The sequence below is a fragment of the Babylonia areolata genome, chromosome 17, assembly GCF_041734735.1.
Source record: "Babylonia areolata isolate BAREFJ2019XMU chromosome 17, ASM4173473v1, whole genome shotgun sequence".
Taxonomy (NCBI): domain Eukaryota; kingdom Metazoa; phylum Mollusca; class Gastropoda; order Neogastropoda; family Buccinidae; genus Babylonia; species Babylonia areolata.
Window position 1 is genome coordinate 799,061 of NC_134892.1, and position 16,355 is coordinate 815,415.

Below are 16,355 nucleotides of genomic sequence, written 5' to 3' on the forward strand. Positions count from 1 at the left end.
GGAGGGGCCGGCAGGGAATTGACTGTGATTGGTTGTTATTGTCGTGTGATGGGAGGGGCCGGCAGGGAATTGACTGTGATTGGTTGTTATTGTCGTGTGATGGGAGGGGCCTCAAGGAATTGACTGTGATAGGTTGTTATTGTCGTGTGATAGGAGGGGCCGGCAGGGAATTGCCTATGATTGGTTGTTATTGTTGTGTGATGGGAGGGGCCGGCAGGGAATTGCCTATCATTGGTTGTTATTGTCATGTGATGTCAGGGACCGACAGGGAATTGCCTATGATTGGTTGTTATTGTTGTGTGATGGGAGGGGCCAGCAGGGAATTGCCTATGATTGGTTGTTATTGTTGTGTGATGGGAGGGACTGGCAGGGAATTGCCTGTGATTGGTTGTTATTGTTGTGTGATGGGAGGGGCTGGCAGGGAATTGCCTGTGATTGGTTGTTATTGTTGTGTGATGGGAGGGGCTGGCAGGGAATTGCCAATGAGTGATTGGTTGTTATTATCGTGTGATGTAAGGGACTGGCAGGGAATTGCCTATGATTGCTTGTTATTGTCATGTGATGTCAGGGACTGGAAGGGAATTGCCTATGATTGGTTGTTATTGTCGTGTGATGGGGGGGGGGGGGGGGGGGCAGCAGGGAATTGACTGTGATAGGTTGTTATTGTCGTGTGATGGGAGGGGCCGGCAGGGAATTGACTGTGATTGGTTGTTATTGTCGTGTGATGGGATGGGCCGGCAGGGAATTGACTGTGATAGGTTGTTATTGTCATGTGATGGGAGGGGCCGGCAAGGAATTGACTGTGATAGGTTGTTATTGTCGTGTGATGGGAGGGGCCGGCAAGGAATTGACTGTGATAGGTTGTTATTGTCGTGTGATGGGAGGGGCCGGCAGGGAATTGACTGTGATAGGTTGTTATTGTCGTGTGATGGGAGGGGCCGGCAGGGAATTGACTGTGATAGGTTGTTATTGTCATGTGATGGGATGGGCCGGCAGGGAATTGACTGTGATAGGTTGTTGTTGTCATGTGATGTCAGGGACCGGCAGGTAATTGACTGTGATAGGTTGTTATTGTTGTGTGATGGGAGGGGCCGGCAGGGAATTGACTGTGATTGGTTGTTATTGTTGTGTGATGGGAGGGGCCGGCAGGGAATTGACTGTGATTGGTTGTTATTGTTGTGTGATGGGAGGGGCCGGCAGGTAATTGCCTACGATTGGTTGTTATTGTTATGTGATGGGAGGGGCCGGCAGGGAATTGACTATGATTGGTTGTTATTGTTGTGTGATGGGAGGGGCCGGCAGGGAATTGACTATGATTGGTTGTTATTGTTGTGTGAAGGGCCAGAAAGATATGGGGCTTTGTTGGTTGTTATCAGTAGTGCATACTCATGGTTTCACTGCACTTTTGAGTGCAAAGCAGTTATCTCCAATTTGGGCAGTTATAACGTCATGAAGGGCAAGTAAAGGTCGGGAGGTCATGAGGGGTCATTAAAGGGGGATTAAGGTGTGAACGGTGGCAATGAAAGGTCACAAGGGAAGGGGGAGATGAAAGGTGAGCCAGGCGGGGGCCGTGTTCCAGACAAAATTTTGCCTTCAGGCAAGTTACCCGCGACATGGCAGGGGCCCGCAGGGACAGTTTAACGTCAAGGTCAAGTTGTCTTCGTATCAAGACATGCGCGGTGCACTCAGGCAGCCAACCCATCGTCCATAATTAGAAATTCCGGGGATTCCCTTCTGCCAATGCTCTTTTACTTCGAACCCAAGTACGGAAAAAATAATAAAATAATAATAATAATAATAAAAAATTTTAAAAAAGAAAAGAAAAAGCACGTCAGTTGCAAAGCACTGACGAGAGTCAGCAACTTGTCAAATCTGGGGGCCACTTTCACATTCTAACACATTGTCCTCCCTGTTTTTTGCTAATTGCAAAAATAAGATAAAACAACGGAGTCCAGGTTCAAATATTTGTCTGGGATGAACTAATTTCGATGAACTGCAAATTTCGGACATTCTATTATTTATCATCTGCAAGTTCACTCACTTCACATCTACATACGTAATTCATATGGAATATAATGACGTCTGCCAGTGTCAATACGTCATTTTTGACTGCCAAGCGAACAAAGATAAGATCAAACTATCATTGGCAGTATTCAAGACACAGTCTCTCCACAAAAAGCCTGTTTCCCATTAAAATAACCACTGCAACAAAAGGATTCGCCATATCTACCTCTGCTTCGTGGGCTGTCACCCTTGGCAGGTAGTAAGGTTAAGTTGCCTTCGGGTTTATAGACCCTACGGTTTGGCTACTGTGTTCCTGAATACCAGCTAATGCTTACCCTCAGGCAGTTTGCCTTGCCTAAGGCAGATTACCCGCAGGTATACGTTAACCCGTAGGCACAGTGCTCTCTTGAGTGCGGCCCCTAACTAGGCCGACTGTCCCGAAGTTTGAAAAGCATGGCGGAGGCAAGACGCCGGCAGTTGTTACCGAAACGTCTGGCCTTGTTGGATCACCGGAACAGCGTTAACCATGTCTGATGGAGTGATGGTGTGAAACGAACATTGCATGTGGAAGATATGACCGTGACAGGTGTCAGAGGTGCATGCTGTAATGTGTCGGTGTGTTCTGTTGCATGACGAATTGACCATTGTATTTTGGAAAGATTCTTTGCAACTTGAATAAAAAATAATTTAAAAATCCAAGCACAAGCAATGTGTGTGTGTGTGTGTGTGTGTGTAGTGTAGTGTCCAGGTGTCAGTGTGTGTGTGTGTGTGTGGTGTCCAGGCGTCAGTGTGTGTGTGTGAGAGAGAGAGAGAGAGAGCTAGAGAGAGAGAGAGAGAGTTTGTGTGCTTATTGATCATGTGTATGTTTATGCACGTATGTGGTACTAGTGTGTGAGTGTGTGTGTGTGTGTAGTGTCCAGGTGTCAGTGATTGCTGCTGCTGTTGAGGCACACACAATGACAGAGACAGTCCGTTAGAAATAAAAGACAAAACATAGAGGAACACACACACACATATTTGATTCTGAAACTATTTTGCATTCATTGATGTTGGCCACATGCCTGTAAAACTATAAATTTTATTGTACACAAAAGGCACGCCAGTATACATGCCCGTAGCTATGGACACACATACGCTCGCGTGCGAGTTTACACATGAATAGAGTGCACACTGACAAACACACCAACAGCGTCCGACCACCGTCTGTCAGCATAAGTCTCTCTCTTTCTCTCTCTCTCGTGTGTGTGTGTGTGTGTGTGTGTGTGTGTGTGTGTGAGAGAGAGAGAGAGAGAGAGAGAGAGAGAGTTTGTGTGCTTATTGATCATGTGTATGTTTATGCAAGTATGTGGTACTGGTGTGTGTGTGTGTGTGTGTGTGTGCGGTATCAGTTTATCTGTGCACTTGACAGGGAATGGTCTCTTGTGTGGACCACCAACCTCACGTGTACGTTTTTAAGCCGTGTGTGTGTGCACATGTGTGTGGAGTTGGCGCGTAGCTTTTTGTCCTTTCTTTCTTATCTTCTTCAGTGAAGATCTGCTCGATTGGTGCACACCCCCAACTGGCATTATGTGTGCATGTGTGTGTGTGAGTGTATGCTTAACTGTTAAAGGGGGGGGTGGGGGAGAGCAAACCTCCCCACCATACCACATCCACGACTTGTGTTGTGTGTCTGACTGGTTTTCTTCCAGAGGAACGTACATCTGAGGCACTTAATTTTTAATTAACTGTTGTTCCAGTGTGGTTAGAATCTGGATGTACTTCTGGTCATCACTTTCTTGGCTGCAATGTATTGCCTGGTAAGTGTGTGTGTGGAGGTGGGAGGGATAGAATTGTTTAAACTATTAAAGTTGTAGTTTACTAATAGTCTTCACATTTACACTGATGATAATAATAAATGATGATGATGCTAACTATGTGTGCTGTAGTAGTTTTAGAAATCAACTTCAATTTTACGTTGATAGGCGAGTGTGAGAAGTTTGTATGTTTGTGTCAGCGTATGCGCATGCGTCTTCAAATCGCTCGCCCACTGAATCATTCGTTCACTTTCACCGATGACCATTCAGCTCTTCCAAAACACACACAAACGTTCACCTCAACACACAAACAAGAAGATTGCCTGTACAACAACGCTTTGTACTTTCTCCAAAACAATTCCAGAACAAACAGCAAAGGATAAAACAACCACTCACAACTTCGCAACAGTTATTAAAAGCAAAAACATCTGTTGTGCAATAAATTATTGTCAATGACAACAGCCACAGATAGCACTATGAATGGAATCCTGGCAGGGTCAAGAAACTGACATCACTATTTGAGCAAAACACACAACGTGAGCTTCATCAAGCCGTAATTACTATTCTCCTCGTTGGGATAAGTGCATTGCATTGTATTACTATTTTTGTCACGACAAATTTCTCTGCGTGAATTTCGGGCTGCTCTCCCCGGCAAAAAGAGTACTTCGCCAGTCAAGTGTCACCCATAATCTTGATCAATCTGTCTTCTCTTTTCTCCATTAATGTTTTCTTCTTTGTTTTACTATCAAAGTGGACTTTTCTTCAGACACCCCCCACCCCCCACCCCCCGGGTACAATCCTGTTCTTGCCGGGGGTTCTTTTACGTGCGCTAAGTGCATGCTGCCCAAGAGACCTTGGTTTATCGTCTCATCCAAATTTCTTGCACCCAGACCACCATTTAAAGCCTAGTGGACTGGGAGTCAGAAAAACAACAACAAAAGGTTTGTTTATGGGACTGGAACCTGGGGATACTCGCTTCCTGATGGGGCATGTGCCTACCAGACCACTGCCTTGGGGCATGTGCCTACCAGACCACTGCCTTCCTGATGGGCCATGTCCTAGTTATAACCATCTGTAAAATGAATAACGCTGCCCAACAATGATGAACAAATCCTGTGGAGGATTGAAACTATGAAAGATTCAACGTGGCCTTCCTCTTAAGTTGACGTTTGATCAACAATTCCACCCATTCAATGGAAGGGCGAGGCACTGAAAGAATACGATTTGGGTGTGCTGGCCAGTTGTCTGGGACAAAATTGAACCATGTACGTCCTGGCTTTTAGAATCTGGAATAATTTAGCGTGGCTTTTTTTTTTTTTTTTTTTTTTTTTTGAAGCGTCACTTTTTCAGGGCGCCCTTCTCTTGGGTAGAACTCCGAACAGTCTTCAACTTCAAGACAAGTCTGTCTCGTTGAATCGCTTACAACCTGGTCTCTTACCGAGGACATAATTTCGAAGCATTAATAATCCGCTGCAACAAAGAATTGAACACACGAACAGACACATACACATGCACATGGCATGCACCCATCCCTGAACACACACACACTAAGCCCCCCCCACCCAACCCCCTCCTCGCACCCCACCCCCTCCCGTTAAACTGAAGACTACTACTACTACTACTACACACACACACACACAATCATGTCCAGCACCTCTCCTGTATCTCAACGTTTTCCAAACGAACGGGAACCCCTGTTCATATCATAATATCCCAACATTTCTTTCAGTTTCATAGCACGTCAAGAGCAAAGTGCAAAGGCACGACAGGTTACAGAACTTATACACAGTGTCAACTCGTCGTTTCCTTCATGTGACAATATGACAGTGGATGGAATCAAGTGAAGGTACATAACGAAACAACTCTTCATTTTACTTTACAAAAGTGCGCACACACTCACACACAAATACAATACAGTGAGCATTATGGGGAGTGGAACCCATGAAAAACCGATGGCCACGTGAATTCTCTCTGCTGGACAGAGCCAATTTTATTCCTGATATGATTGCAGTTTGGGGCCATGTGAATTCTCTCTGAGAGAGCCAATTGTATTCCTGATATGACTGCAGTTTGGGGCCATGTGAATTCTCTCTGAGAGAGCCAATTGTATTCCTGATATGACTGCAGTTTGGGGCCATGTGAATTCTCTCTGAGAGAGAGCCAGCTGTGTGCCTGATATGACTGCAGTTTGGGGCCATGTGAATTCTCTGAGAGAGAGCCAGCTGTGTGCCGGATATGATTGCAGTTTGGGGCCATGTGAATTCTCTCTGAGAGAGCCAATTGTATTCCTGATATGACTGCAGTTTGGGGCCATGTGAATTCTCTCTGAGAGAGAGCCAGCTGTGTGCCTGATATGATTGCAGTTCCATTCCCTGCGACTCTCTAGATCTGTCTTGGCAACGGCAACCCCCCACGCCAATATCAGTTTAATTATATTCTCATTATAATGTGTGTGTTAGTGTGTGGGTGTGTGTGTGTGTGTGCGCGCGCTACATATTTTCTTAACTGGACTCGAGTATCATGGCATCTTCTGCAGGTACAGCATGCACAGGTCTGGACAAGGCATTACCTACCTGACGACAACCACAGAAACAACAAACATCAATGTAACAGTGATGGTGCCTTCAGTTACAGTAGCACTGGTGACACTCCTGGTCCTTTCCCACCTACTCTGCAGATACTGATACCTTTATTAATAAATGAACCCCCCCCCCCTCCCCCCAACAAGTTTCGAAACTCTGTACTCAAGTTATTTATTTATTAAATGCACATGAAGTAACTCAAACCGAACAGAACAAGATAAGTCATTATCACCTCTTCAGAATTGAAAATAATCTAGACTTTAATGTGACACTGATTTTACAGGGGGGTGGGCAGGGGGGGGGGGGGGGGGGGGTCCTCAACGACGCAGGGATGGAGGGGGCAGTGAGCAAAGGGAGGTAACTTCACGCTTGGCGGCGTTTGCAATCCGAGCAACCGCCGTTGGTTGTGCTTGTGCACATGTTGTGACTCAGGCCTGAAGTGCACACTTCAAATCAAACCATGTTTCCTAAATTAAAAAAGTCCAACTGATCGCAACGGGCCGAATCGCGTTGGGAATACAGCGCCCACAAAGAGGGGTGGGGTGGGGATGGGGGTGGGGAGTCATTCGTAAGAACTCGTTCATTCTAAACATAAAGAAGAACAAAAACTCTCCAAGATCTCCAGCTGATCATAGGAAAGAGAACAGGGAAAGATTATGTGAAAAACAAGAACCAACCAACAATGAACAGTGAATAAATGAAAATGGAAGGAGACATAAACAAAGCCAACACTCGTGAACATTTGGCAATGAAACTGATAATAATAACAAACAAATAAATAAAAAGACAAAGATAGCGAGTCATGGCTTGGCAACATACACCACAGGGGTGTCTGGTCTCAGTAAGTTCTGAGCACAGGAGAGAAAAGCAATCTGACCATGGAAGACCTCAAAACCCTGGACTCGGGACTAGCTGCTTTAAAAACAAGAATCGCTTCACCGACAACAAAAAATCTAATCTCATAATTTCAAGAATTACTGTACAGTAAATAACCAAAGAAAGGACATTATGTGAAGAGTAATCACGTTTAAAGTTCAAACAGGCTTTAACCAAACAATCGCTTTTTCTTATGTGAAGAGTAATCACGTTTAAAGTTCAAACAGGCTTTAACCAAACAATCGCTTTTTCGTACCAGCAGTAATTTTGAAAATTAAAAATCATGAATAAATTATGTGTCTCAACAACTCTTAAATCAAGTTAAGTCACTGATTCCGAAGATCATTATCCAACAGCCTGTTCATGTTCTTCCCTGTATCTGGTTTGTCAGCCCCTTCCAGTCAACCTGTCAAGTACAGGTCTGAAGCAGTGGAGTCCTGTTACATCCACACTAAAACAGCTCAGGAATCTGATGCATGACCCACCGAACCAGGCACCTCAGAAGATCCGTTTAGAACTTTGTTGTACAATGGCAGTGGAAGGCGTGAACAGCATCAAATGAAAAGATCCATAACATCATTCAGCAAAGTAACATTACAGCACTTCAAAATTCTCCCACTGAATTTGAAATGATAGCAACAAACTCGTGACATGTGAGATTGTTCTGCTTCAGTCAAAATTAATATTATGACGATTATGCAACAGTACAGACACAGCTTCACGTCACAGAAAACTCAGTTACATTACAGACTATTGTGATTAAGACTGAGAACTGAATACACGCAACAGCATACGTATCATAGGCAATTCAAAAATACAAATTACACATCTTTCATGGTGGAAGGGAGTTTCAGAACACGTCACTTCAAATGAATAAAAACGTGTGAAAGGCATTTTGGGGTTTTTGCTCTGAACAGTAGTCGTTCACATCATGGAATGGCTAGTCACTGTTGACTGTAAAGCTGCACCTGTACAAAACCATACTGATAAACGCTGAGCGATTTAAGTCTGTGAGGCGATGTCCGTGGATTCCAACACTGAGCACGATTTGCGTCATTCTAAGCCTGTCCTGGTAAAAACAAAATCACGTAAACTTGGATATTATCGAAACTGAGTGAAAGGAAGAGGCAGAAACAGTAATAACAATAATAATAACAATAATGATAAGAGGAAATTTCTGGAACAGAACATCCAGGAGAATACTGTAAATCACCCCTGTCGCATTCCCACAGAGAATTCGGTTCGTTATCAAATAGTTGTGGGGTTTTCTGTCTCCCGGGACAACTGTTGTGAAGACTTGGTGGCGCTCTGACCATCTAGCGAGTGAATGTAACAACTGTTGTGAAGACTTGGTGGGGCTCTGACCATCTAGCGAGTGAATGTAACGACAACTGTTGTGAAGACTTGGTGGCGCTCTGACCATCTAGCGAGTGAATGTAACGACAACTGTTGTCAAGACTTGGTGGCGCTCTGACCATCTAGCGAGTGAATGTAACGACAACTGTTGTCAAGACTTGGTGGCGCTCTGACCATCTAGCGAGTGAATGTAACAACTGTTGTGAAGACTTGGTGGCGCTCTGACCATCTAGCGAGTGAATGTAACAACTGTTGTGAAGACTTGGTGGCGCTCTGACCATCTAGCGAGTGAATGTAACAACTGTTGTGAAGACTTGGTGGCGCTCTGACCATCTAGCGAGTGAATGTAACGACAACTGTTGTGAAGACTTGGTGGCGCTCTGACCATCTAGCGAGTGAATGTAACAACTGTTGTGAAGACTTGGTGGCGCTCTGACCATCTAGCGAGTGAATGTAACAACTGTTGTCAAGACTTGGTGGTGCTCTGACCATCTAGCGAGTGAATGTAACTGCAGGGGATTATTTTTGAAAACTATGCATGGCACAGATCCCGCCATACATACCACTTAAGTTTTCAGTGGCTTAAAAAATACTCAAGATTTCACCCCCCATCCCCCCAAAAAAACAAACAAAAACACATAAGAAAACAAAAAACTTTTTGAACGGCAGGATTAATAATCCTTTGTTAGCTAGTGTCAAGGAGAAACATGCAACACCCCTACCCCCTCAACAAAAAGGCATGCCTCCCCCACCCCCAAAAATGGGCAGCAATCAGCATGTATAAACGTATTTTATACACACACACACACACACACACACACACACTTGAGCATAGCAAGTTGCAAGTGACCAGGGCAAAACTGTAAAGCATTGAGAATAATACTGTCTGCAAAAATAATATCATTATTAATGATACTTTTTACTGTCAAAACTGAACACACTGTCATTGCATTCTGAGCTATGATCTGCACGCCTGAGCTCTCCCACTTTTCTTGTGAACCGTTTGCCAGTGAAACAGCAGTCCTCCTCTCGATGAATATGTCTGCTCACAATGGTCGCATTTAAACATTTGAATGCAACGTTCCGAGTTCTTTTTTGTGTCTCTTGGATTTCTCGACTTCAGCTGCTTCTCTTTCTTCCGATGGTAAGACCAGATGCGTTTTCGTTTCTTCTTTTTGTGCGTTTCTGGAACCTTCATGACTGGTACCTTCACGACTGGTACCTTCACGACCGTGCCCTTAGCACCGCTGTTGCTCCGTTGTGGATCGCAGCCACCAACGCCGTCACAAACGTCCGATAATCCACTGTCGGCGTCACTGTTCCTTTGACTGTGCTTCCGGCGTTTTGTTCCGCCTCTCTCCACAAAGTCCGTGTCATGATTGACGCGCTTCTCTTTTGTCCTCTGATCTCTGCCCTTTTCTGCTGGGGTCACTCCTTTCTGTCCCTTTTCTGCTGGGGTCACTCCTTTCTGTCCCTTTTCTGCTGGGGTCACTCCTTTCTGTACGTCCCCTTTCCTGTCTGGAGTTACCGCCTCCACTCTCTGACAGCAACCATGCCCATCATAGGCGCTTCTTTTCACAAACACGGTCATGCACTTCACACAAAAAGTGATGTCACAGACACAGTTGTCGTCCTCTTGGTGTGACTTCTTTTCGCCTGGCGCCCTGTGCACACAACTCGGACGACGACTTCCACCCGAGGAGCTGCTTCTTCCACCTGTTGGCAGATCGGAAGCAACTGTCTCCAGACCAATATCGGCTGCTGCTTTCCTCCTTTCCTCGGCACAGCACATACTATTTTCTCTGGAAACCTGTGCTTTCTCTTTGGTAAAGCACACTTCAGTTCTGCTGAGGTCAGTCTCAATGCCTTGTTCAGATGTACCATTTGTCAGTTCTTCAGCAGCCTCACAGTTCCTATCGTACACCAACTCTTCATTGTTCTTAAATATACTTCTCAAACGGCTCACGATTTTCTGAGCTTTAGCGGTCTTCAGAGATTCAGAAGAATTTGCTGACATTGTACGCTTGCTTTCTGTCTGCAAAACCCTGCCTTTCATACCACTGCTGCTCACTCCGCTGCTGTTTTGTACTCCAGTACTACAACTGCGCTTTGCTTCGTGGTTTCTTTCAGCCAAGGAATCTGTCGCAGATGCAGACTTTTCCATTTTCAATTTCTTGAAAGTATTACAATTCGACATGTGTACGGATTCTGACCTTTGTTTTTCCACTTTGCTGACGTGTTGCTCATCCACTGTCTCTTTTCCATCCACCTTTGACGATCCTCGACTGTTGCTGAATTTCACAGTGGGTGTATGGGAGGAAGTTTTCAAAGTTTTATCCATCCCAGGTTCAGGACAAAAAGATTCTGTGCCACTATTCAAACTGTCGAGTGGATGGGAAACGTCCGATGTGCTCAACATTTGCTCCTCATCCAAATTAGAGGAGGTGCTGTTCTCTGGATGGCTATCAGCAAATCTGCCGTTCTGCGTGGATTCGAGGGAGCTTAGGTTTTTACTGTGGATCTGTGAAGACACACTGCATGCTTGTTTTGAGGTCTCCTTTTTGTGCTTTGCTGTAAGAGAATGGCACTTGCCAACTCCCTTCATATCAGCAGGTTGGAAATGTGAAGTTTTAGAAGAGGTCAACAGTTCACACAGCTTAGATCCTGCCGTTTTCTTAAGGTCACCAGCGTCATGTTCTTTCTCGTGCTTTGCGTAACTGTCGTTTGGGTGCTTCCTTATTTTACTTGCTGCGTGGTCAGAAACGTCGGCATTTTCCCTTTTCATGTTGACTGACTTGACAGCTTTTTTGCTGGATTCAAAAGACTCCCGTCTTGCACATAAATCTGAAGCTTGTTTCATGTTGGTTTTGTCACGATGGTGTGAATGCCGAATTTGTGTGGCTACTGCCAATATGTCATCCTTGGAGACAACACTGCTTTCTTTTCCCACATACTGACTGTGACAAGCATCTATCATGTGTTTTCCACTGTCCGTAAGTGGAGAATTCTCTGTGGATGCTTTTCCACTATTTGCACTGACTGACACTGATCCATCAGCATCATCAGGCATTTTGGAGGCAACAGGCATTTTGCAAGAACAGCCATTTCCCCCATCATTTTGCACACAATTCTGACAGAACTTCGTGCATTTTTCAATTTTGTCAATACAGGTTTGTTTCACGTGAGAAGTATCTGAAACTGAATCTATTTTTTCGTTCTCAGAAGACCGTGTCATTTGATATGTTTCTGCAGAAGCAGCACTTTGACTTAACATGGGTGACTGGAGACTCCCCTTAGCCCCAAACTGAGAATACGCATTAGCAGGCTGATCACAGACACACCTGCTCTTTTCAACATTGTTCTGTTTTCGATCTTGTCCACTACGCACATGTGCAGTTGTTGACAGTGAGGATGCTGAAAGCAATGCATGGCTATCTGATGTCAAAGAAACACTACAAATTTGCTCCACGCTGTTTGTATCTTGAACAAAGTCATCATTTTCCTCTTCAAGATCTTCAGCATTATCCTTCAAGTGCAAAGAGAGATGATCATTTACCTCACTGCGATTTTGGAATGTCTTGAAACAAACCATGCATGTATGGTCATATATATCCACCTCCTCAGCTAAATCAGCTGTGTCAGATCCACTTCTAGGTTCAGTTGATGGTGAAACAGCTCCGTGGTGGCACTCAACAGTTCCATGTGAAACAAAACTTCTTGAACATGTCGGAGACCGAGTGACCATGTGCAAATGCTTAGCAGCCGAGTTAACTTGCGAATCTGAGACTGTTGAGGTTTTAACACCAGGCACCTGCTGACCGTTTCCAATGTCCAGATCCTGCTGAGCACTACTTAAGTACATGTTTTTCACTTTGTCAATATGTCTCTCTAACAACTCCGATGCAGTACAGTCCTCTGGTACTTTCTCATTCTGTTCTTGCTGCAATGGGGCCACACGATTCTCGGATCCACTTGTAGCCACATGTTCATTCCCTGTCTGATCGACTGGGGATCTCAGAGGGTTATGCAGATCACAGGAGAGGGGATTTCTTGTACACTGGCAAATGTTGGGCAAAGGTGTGACTGGCTGGTGCTGTGATCTGTGATTTGAAAGATTGTTGGCATCAGGTGGAACAGGACTCACATGGGGACCCTCTTCAATGGTCAACAGACGTTCTGCTCTGCTTTGCAAGCTTTCAGATGAAGAGAGCAACTTTGGTAAAATCTCATCTTTCTGACTTTGTGAATCACTTGCTGTCTGCTCAGATCGCGAGTTACTCACAGTCTGTCCAGACTCACAGAGTTCATTTTGTGAAATGATAGACTGACAACTTGTGTTGCAACATTTTTGCTGTTTTTCAGAATGCTTTGTGTTTTGTACAAGATCTACACCTTGGTTTGTTTCGTTCCACACTGACATGCTTCTTCCACTTTCATTGCTGTGAGCACTGACTAACAACACTGGGTATGGCGTGAGTTGTTTTCCTGAATCAGTGTTGTTACTGATGGGCTGCTGGTTAGGTTCTGCAACTTCTGATCCTGGGGCTTTAGCAGAACCGTTCCTATGGTCAACATTTTTTTTCTGGTGAACTTTAGAAGTTTCCTTTTTTCTTGTGGACCTTTTCCCAGTCACTGGTGAGTCTGAATTGAATTCCTTAAGCACCCCACTCGTTGAAGTGGGTCCATGTGTATAGCCAGCAAAGGACCCAGAACCTGGATGCTGATATCCCAAACGACTTGATGCTGATAAACAAGCACTTGTCTGATGTTCAGCAGAGGGTGGATAACTGGTGTTATGTGTGGGGTAAACAGACTGCTGGTTTATTGCCTTAATTTGCTGACCTGCACAAATCTGATTTGACGTCCAGTTATGGTTTAAGTGATTAAAAGTCTGATTGTACGATGGAAGCTGCATTGTGCAGGATCTGTCAGAAAAACGTGACCCACAATAGGAATCATCCCTGTTGCTGGGTAACTGTGGCACATTCCCAAAAGTACTGGTGCTCTGTGCAGCTGAAGACGTAAACTCTGTCTGTCCCACGGTGTATCTCTGATAAGGCATCTGTACAGCTGACTGCACCAAATTCTGCCTGGAATAATACGCAGATCCCAATCCCTCATACGTATTGTCTGCTCCAGGTACACAATAATTTGCAGAAAGACGTGCAGGCTGTGCAGCTGAAAGCACTGGTGAGGCAGTCTGGAAATAGCTGGGTACCTGTGGCCCTGCTGGACGGGGTGTGGCACAGCCCTGCTGGTGGGCCATCATCTGTAAGTCTGCTGAAGCCTGTAGGGTGTCATCCTGGTGCCAGCTGGCACTCTGCAATCCTGATGGACCACCACTTGTGTCCCTCTGCGAAGAGCTGGCCAATACTGGATTGTGAAAGGCAATGCCCATGTGCCTCCATTTTTCTGAAATGCTCAAAGCTGACCATGGTATGTTGCCATCCTGATCAAACATCCACCCGTTGTTGTAATGACACTGCTGGGTCTGTTTTTCCTCTACCATAGAGCTCATCTGATTCTGTGCCTGTGGATAGTAACCATGATATCCGTATTCCGATGGTTGAAAATACACGTGCTGTTGAGCCATTGGTATGCTTTTTGCCAAAACGTTTGTGGTGCACAGATTCCAAGTGTACTCACACTCGGATGTCAGTAGGTGAGGGTGTATTGTTTGCAACAAATCCGGAACATCACAACCAGTAATCCAACTTGAAAAGACCGTTCAGTTGTCACACTGTTGCGTTACATGATCCGGGAAGCATCCCACTGCAGGCGACTGTAACAAAAAAGAAATGCAACTGTATGTAGGTGACAAGTACAGTCTCTGGTAATGGATCATGCAGTTTCTAGTTACTACAACTGTCAATCATTCACTTTCAAAATCTGTATAAAAAGAAACATTCTACTTCAAATGAAAAGAAGCCAATTTCTTTTAATTACCCACTCACATCACATTTCACAGAACTTCTTTGTTATTAAAATAAGAACTGTTAAAAAGCACTAATCTATATATGTATATGTAGTTTAAGAACTTGCCAAGTGGTGAGGGTGGGTGGATATCACCCTCATAAATATCATGCCCGTTATACTTCGTGTAAAACTTGAGTAGTTTTTTCAGAATGACCTGAAAAATCCCATGAGAAATGGAGCCAGGAGCAATGTTTTACTTGTAGTTATTTATCGAAATGAGGTGTCTCTGAGAGCAACTTCTGCTGCAAGATTTATCCCAGTCTTTGCCGAGTGAATGCAAAATCTGAAAATAAGCATACCAAAGTTGGTACAAGACTTGGATCCATGAGTTCCAATTTCCATCCTTGAGTAGCTCTTCTGAGCTGAGCACATGACAGGGTCTAAGAGAAGGCAGAAGCACGCATCCGCAGCATGTATCCCAATTCTAGATCTGACACAATCCAGATGCTGAGTTCCATGTCGTACTGCCGACAAACGTGTCTGGAGAGGCTCCCGTTTTGCAGTATTGAAGAGGTGGTGAATCAAGGGAGTCATTAGTGGTACTTTTTTTTTGGAGCCCAGCCTCTCATAGGGCAGTACACCCAAAAGTGATGGTGCTTGAATTGCTATGGCTGGGGCTGTTGCTGACTCCACCACAGCCACTTAGGCTGAGTTGCACTGGAATGATCACGGCCCCTTACCAAGCAGAGGCCCAAGAGGACCTTGGGAGATGTGAACCAAAGAGGACTTTGGGAGGCAACCTCGCGGTTTTTCACAGCCCTGTGGCGGACAAACTAGGGGATGTAAGACCTGAAGAGGGAATGCTGCCGAGTTGGGATGGACCACAAGGTGGCCCTTTCCTCCTGAGAAATGGTTGGTTCTGTGCCGAATGAGAGAGAGACCTGTCCCTTTGGGAGTGAGGGTAGGTGTCATCCTCTTGAGGAAGCCTGATCAAAACTTTCATCAGGACAAAGGTTGGGTCCCCCCCCCCCCCCAGTGTGGAAGCACCCTGAGACACATCCTGAGCCTGAGGGAGGACCCAGCATGAAACAGAGCTGGACTGCACAGGCACCTGGTAATGCCACAAGAGCTGAAAGTCCCACTTGTCCACCAGGCTAAAGGATGCAGCTGAATACGAGAAATGGGATCAAGAGTCCAGTCAAGTCCGTGAACTAGGATGCCAGACCATCTCACATTACTGATTGTGCATCTTGAGAAGAAAAAGGGGCTCAAGAGTGCTAGGAGGGTAGGAGCACTCAGTCATCTCCCAAGAGTAGATGGCTGAAGGGAGGGGTGACGAGGCGGATGCAGAACCTCATGAGCAAATGGGACCAGGAAGTGGTTGGTCCCATAAGGGAGGCACTGCTGATCGTGAAGGTCCTGGAGCAGTCCTGGGGTGGTTTCACTTGCCAGGGTCAGAGAGAAAGGTCAGCCGACCTTGGTGTCGAACCTGCCCGCATACCACCACAGTGGGGTCTCCTGGCAGGAGCTGGAGTCCCAATCCTACTCCCCTCTCGAGGGGAAGTAGTGGGACAGTGAAAAGGGTGCCTGCCCTGCACCCCTCTCCATCCATATCTGTGGACAGAGATGCCGGATAGAAGGGGGCATGACCTCAATCAATCAGAAATACTTTACTGTTCCACATGGAAATGCATTTGTGATTTTTTATTTTTAATGCATGTTTGCTCATCCTCTACCTTCTTTTACATCTGTTGCAGTCCGTTTTCTAGGCTGAACCTTCTCGGTTTCAAGAAATACATCATCTGGTCGAAAATGGAATAATCTTGTG

At 45.3% G+C, this 16,355-nt stretch overlaps 1 protein-coding gene across 4 annotated transcripts in view; it reads right to left on the minus strand.

Moving 5' to 3' along the window:
• Positions 1-9,388: 9,388 nt before the first annotated feature.
• LOC143291421 (uncharacterized) overlaps positions 9,389-16,355 on the minus strand; it is a 50,092-nt gene continuing 43,125 nt past the window's right edge. For all 4 annotated transcript variants that reach the window (XM_076601264.1, XM_076601263.1, XM_076601261.1 and 1 more), the window contains one exon: positions 9,389-14,393. In XM_076601264.1, coding sequence (XP_076457379.1) covers positions 9,570-14,204 — 4,635 coding nt within the window. In that variant the 5' untranslated portion in view covers positions 14,205-14,393 and the 3' untranslated portion in view covers positions 9,389-9,569. The remainder of the gene's footprint in view (positions 14,394-16,355) is intronic.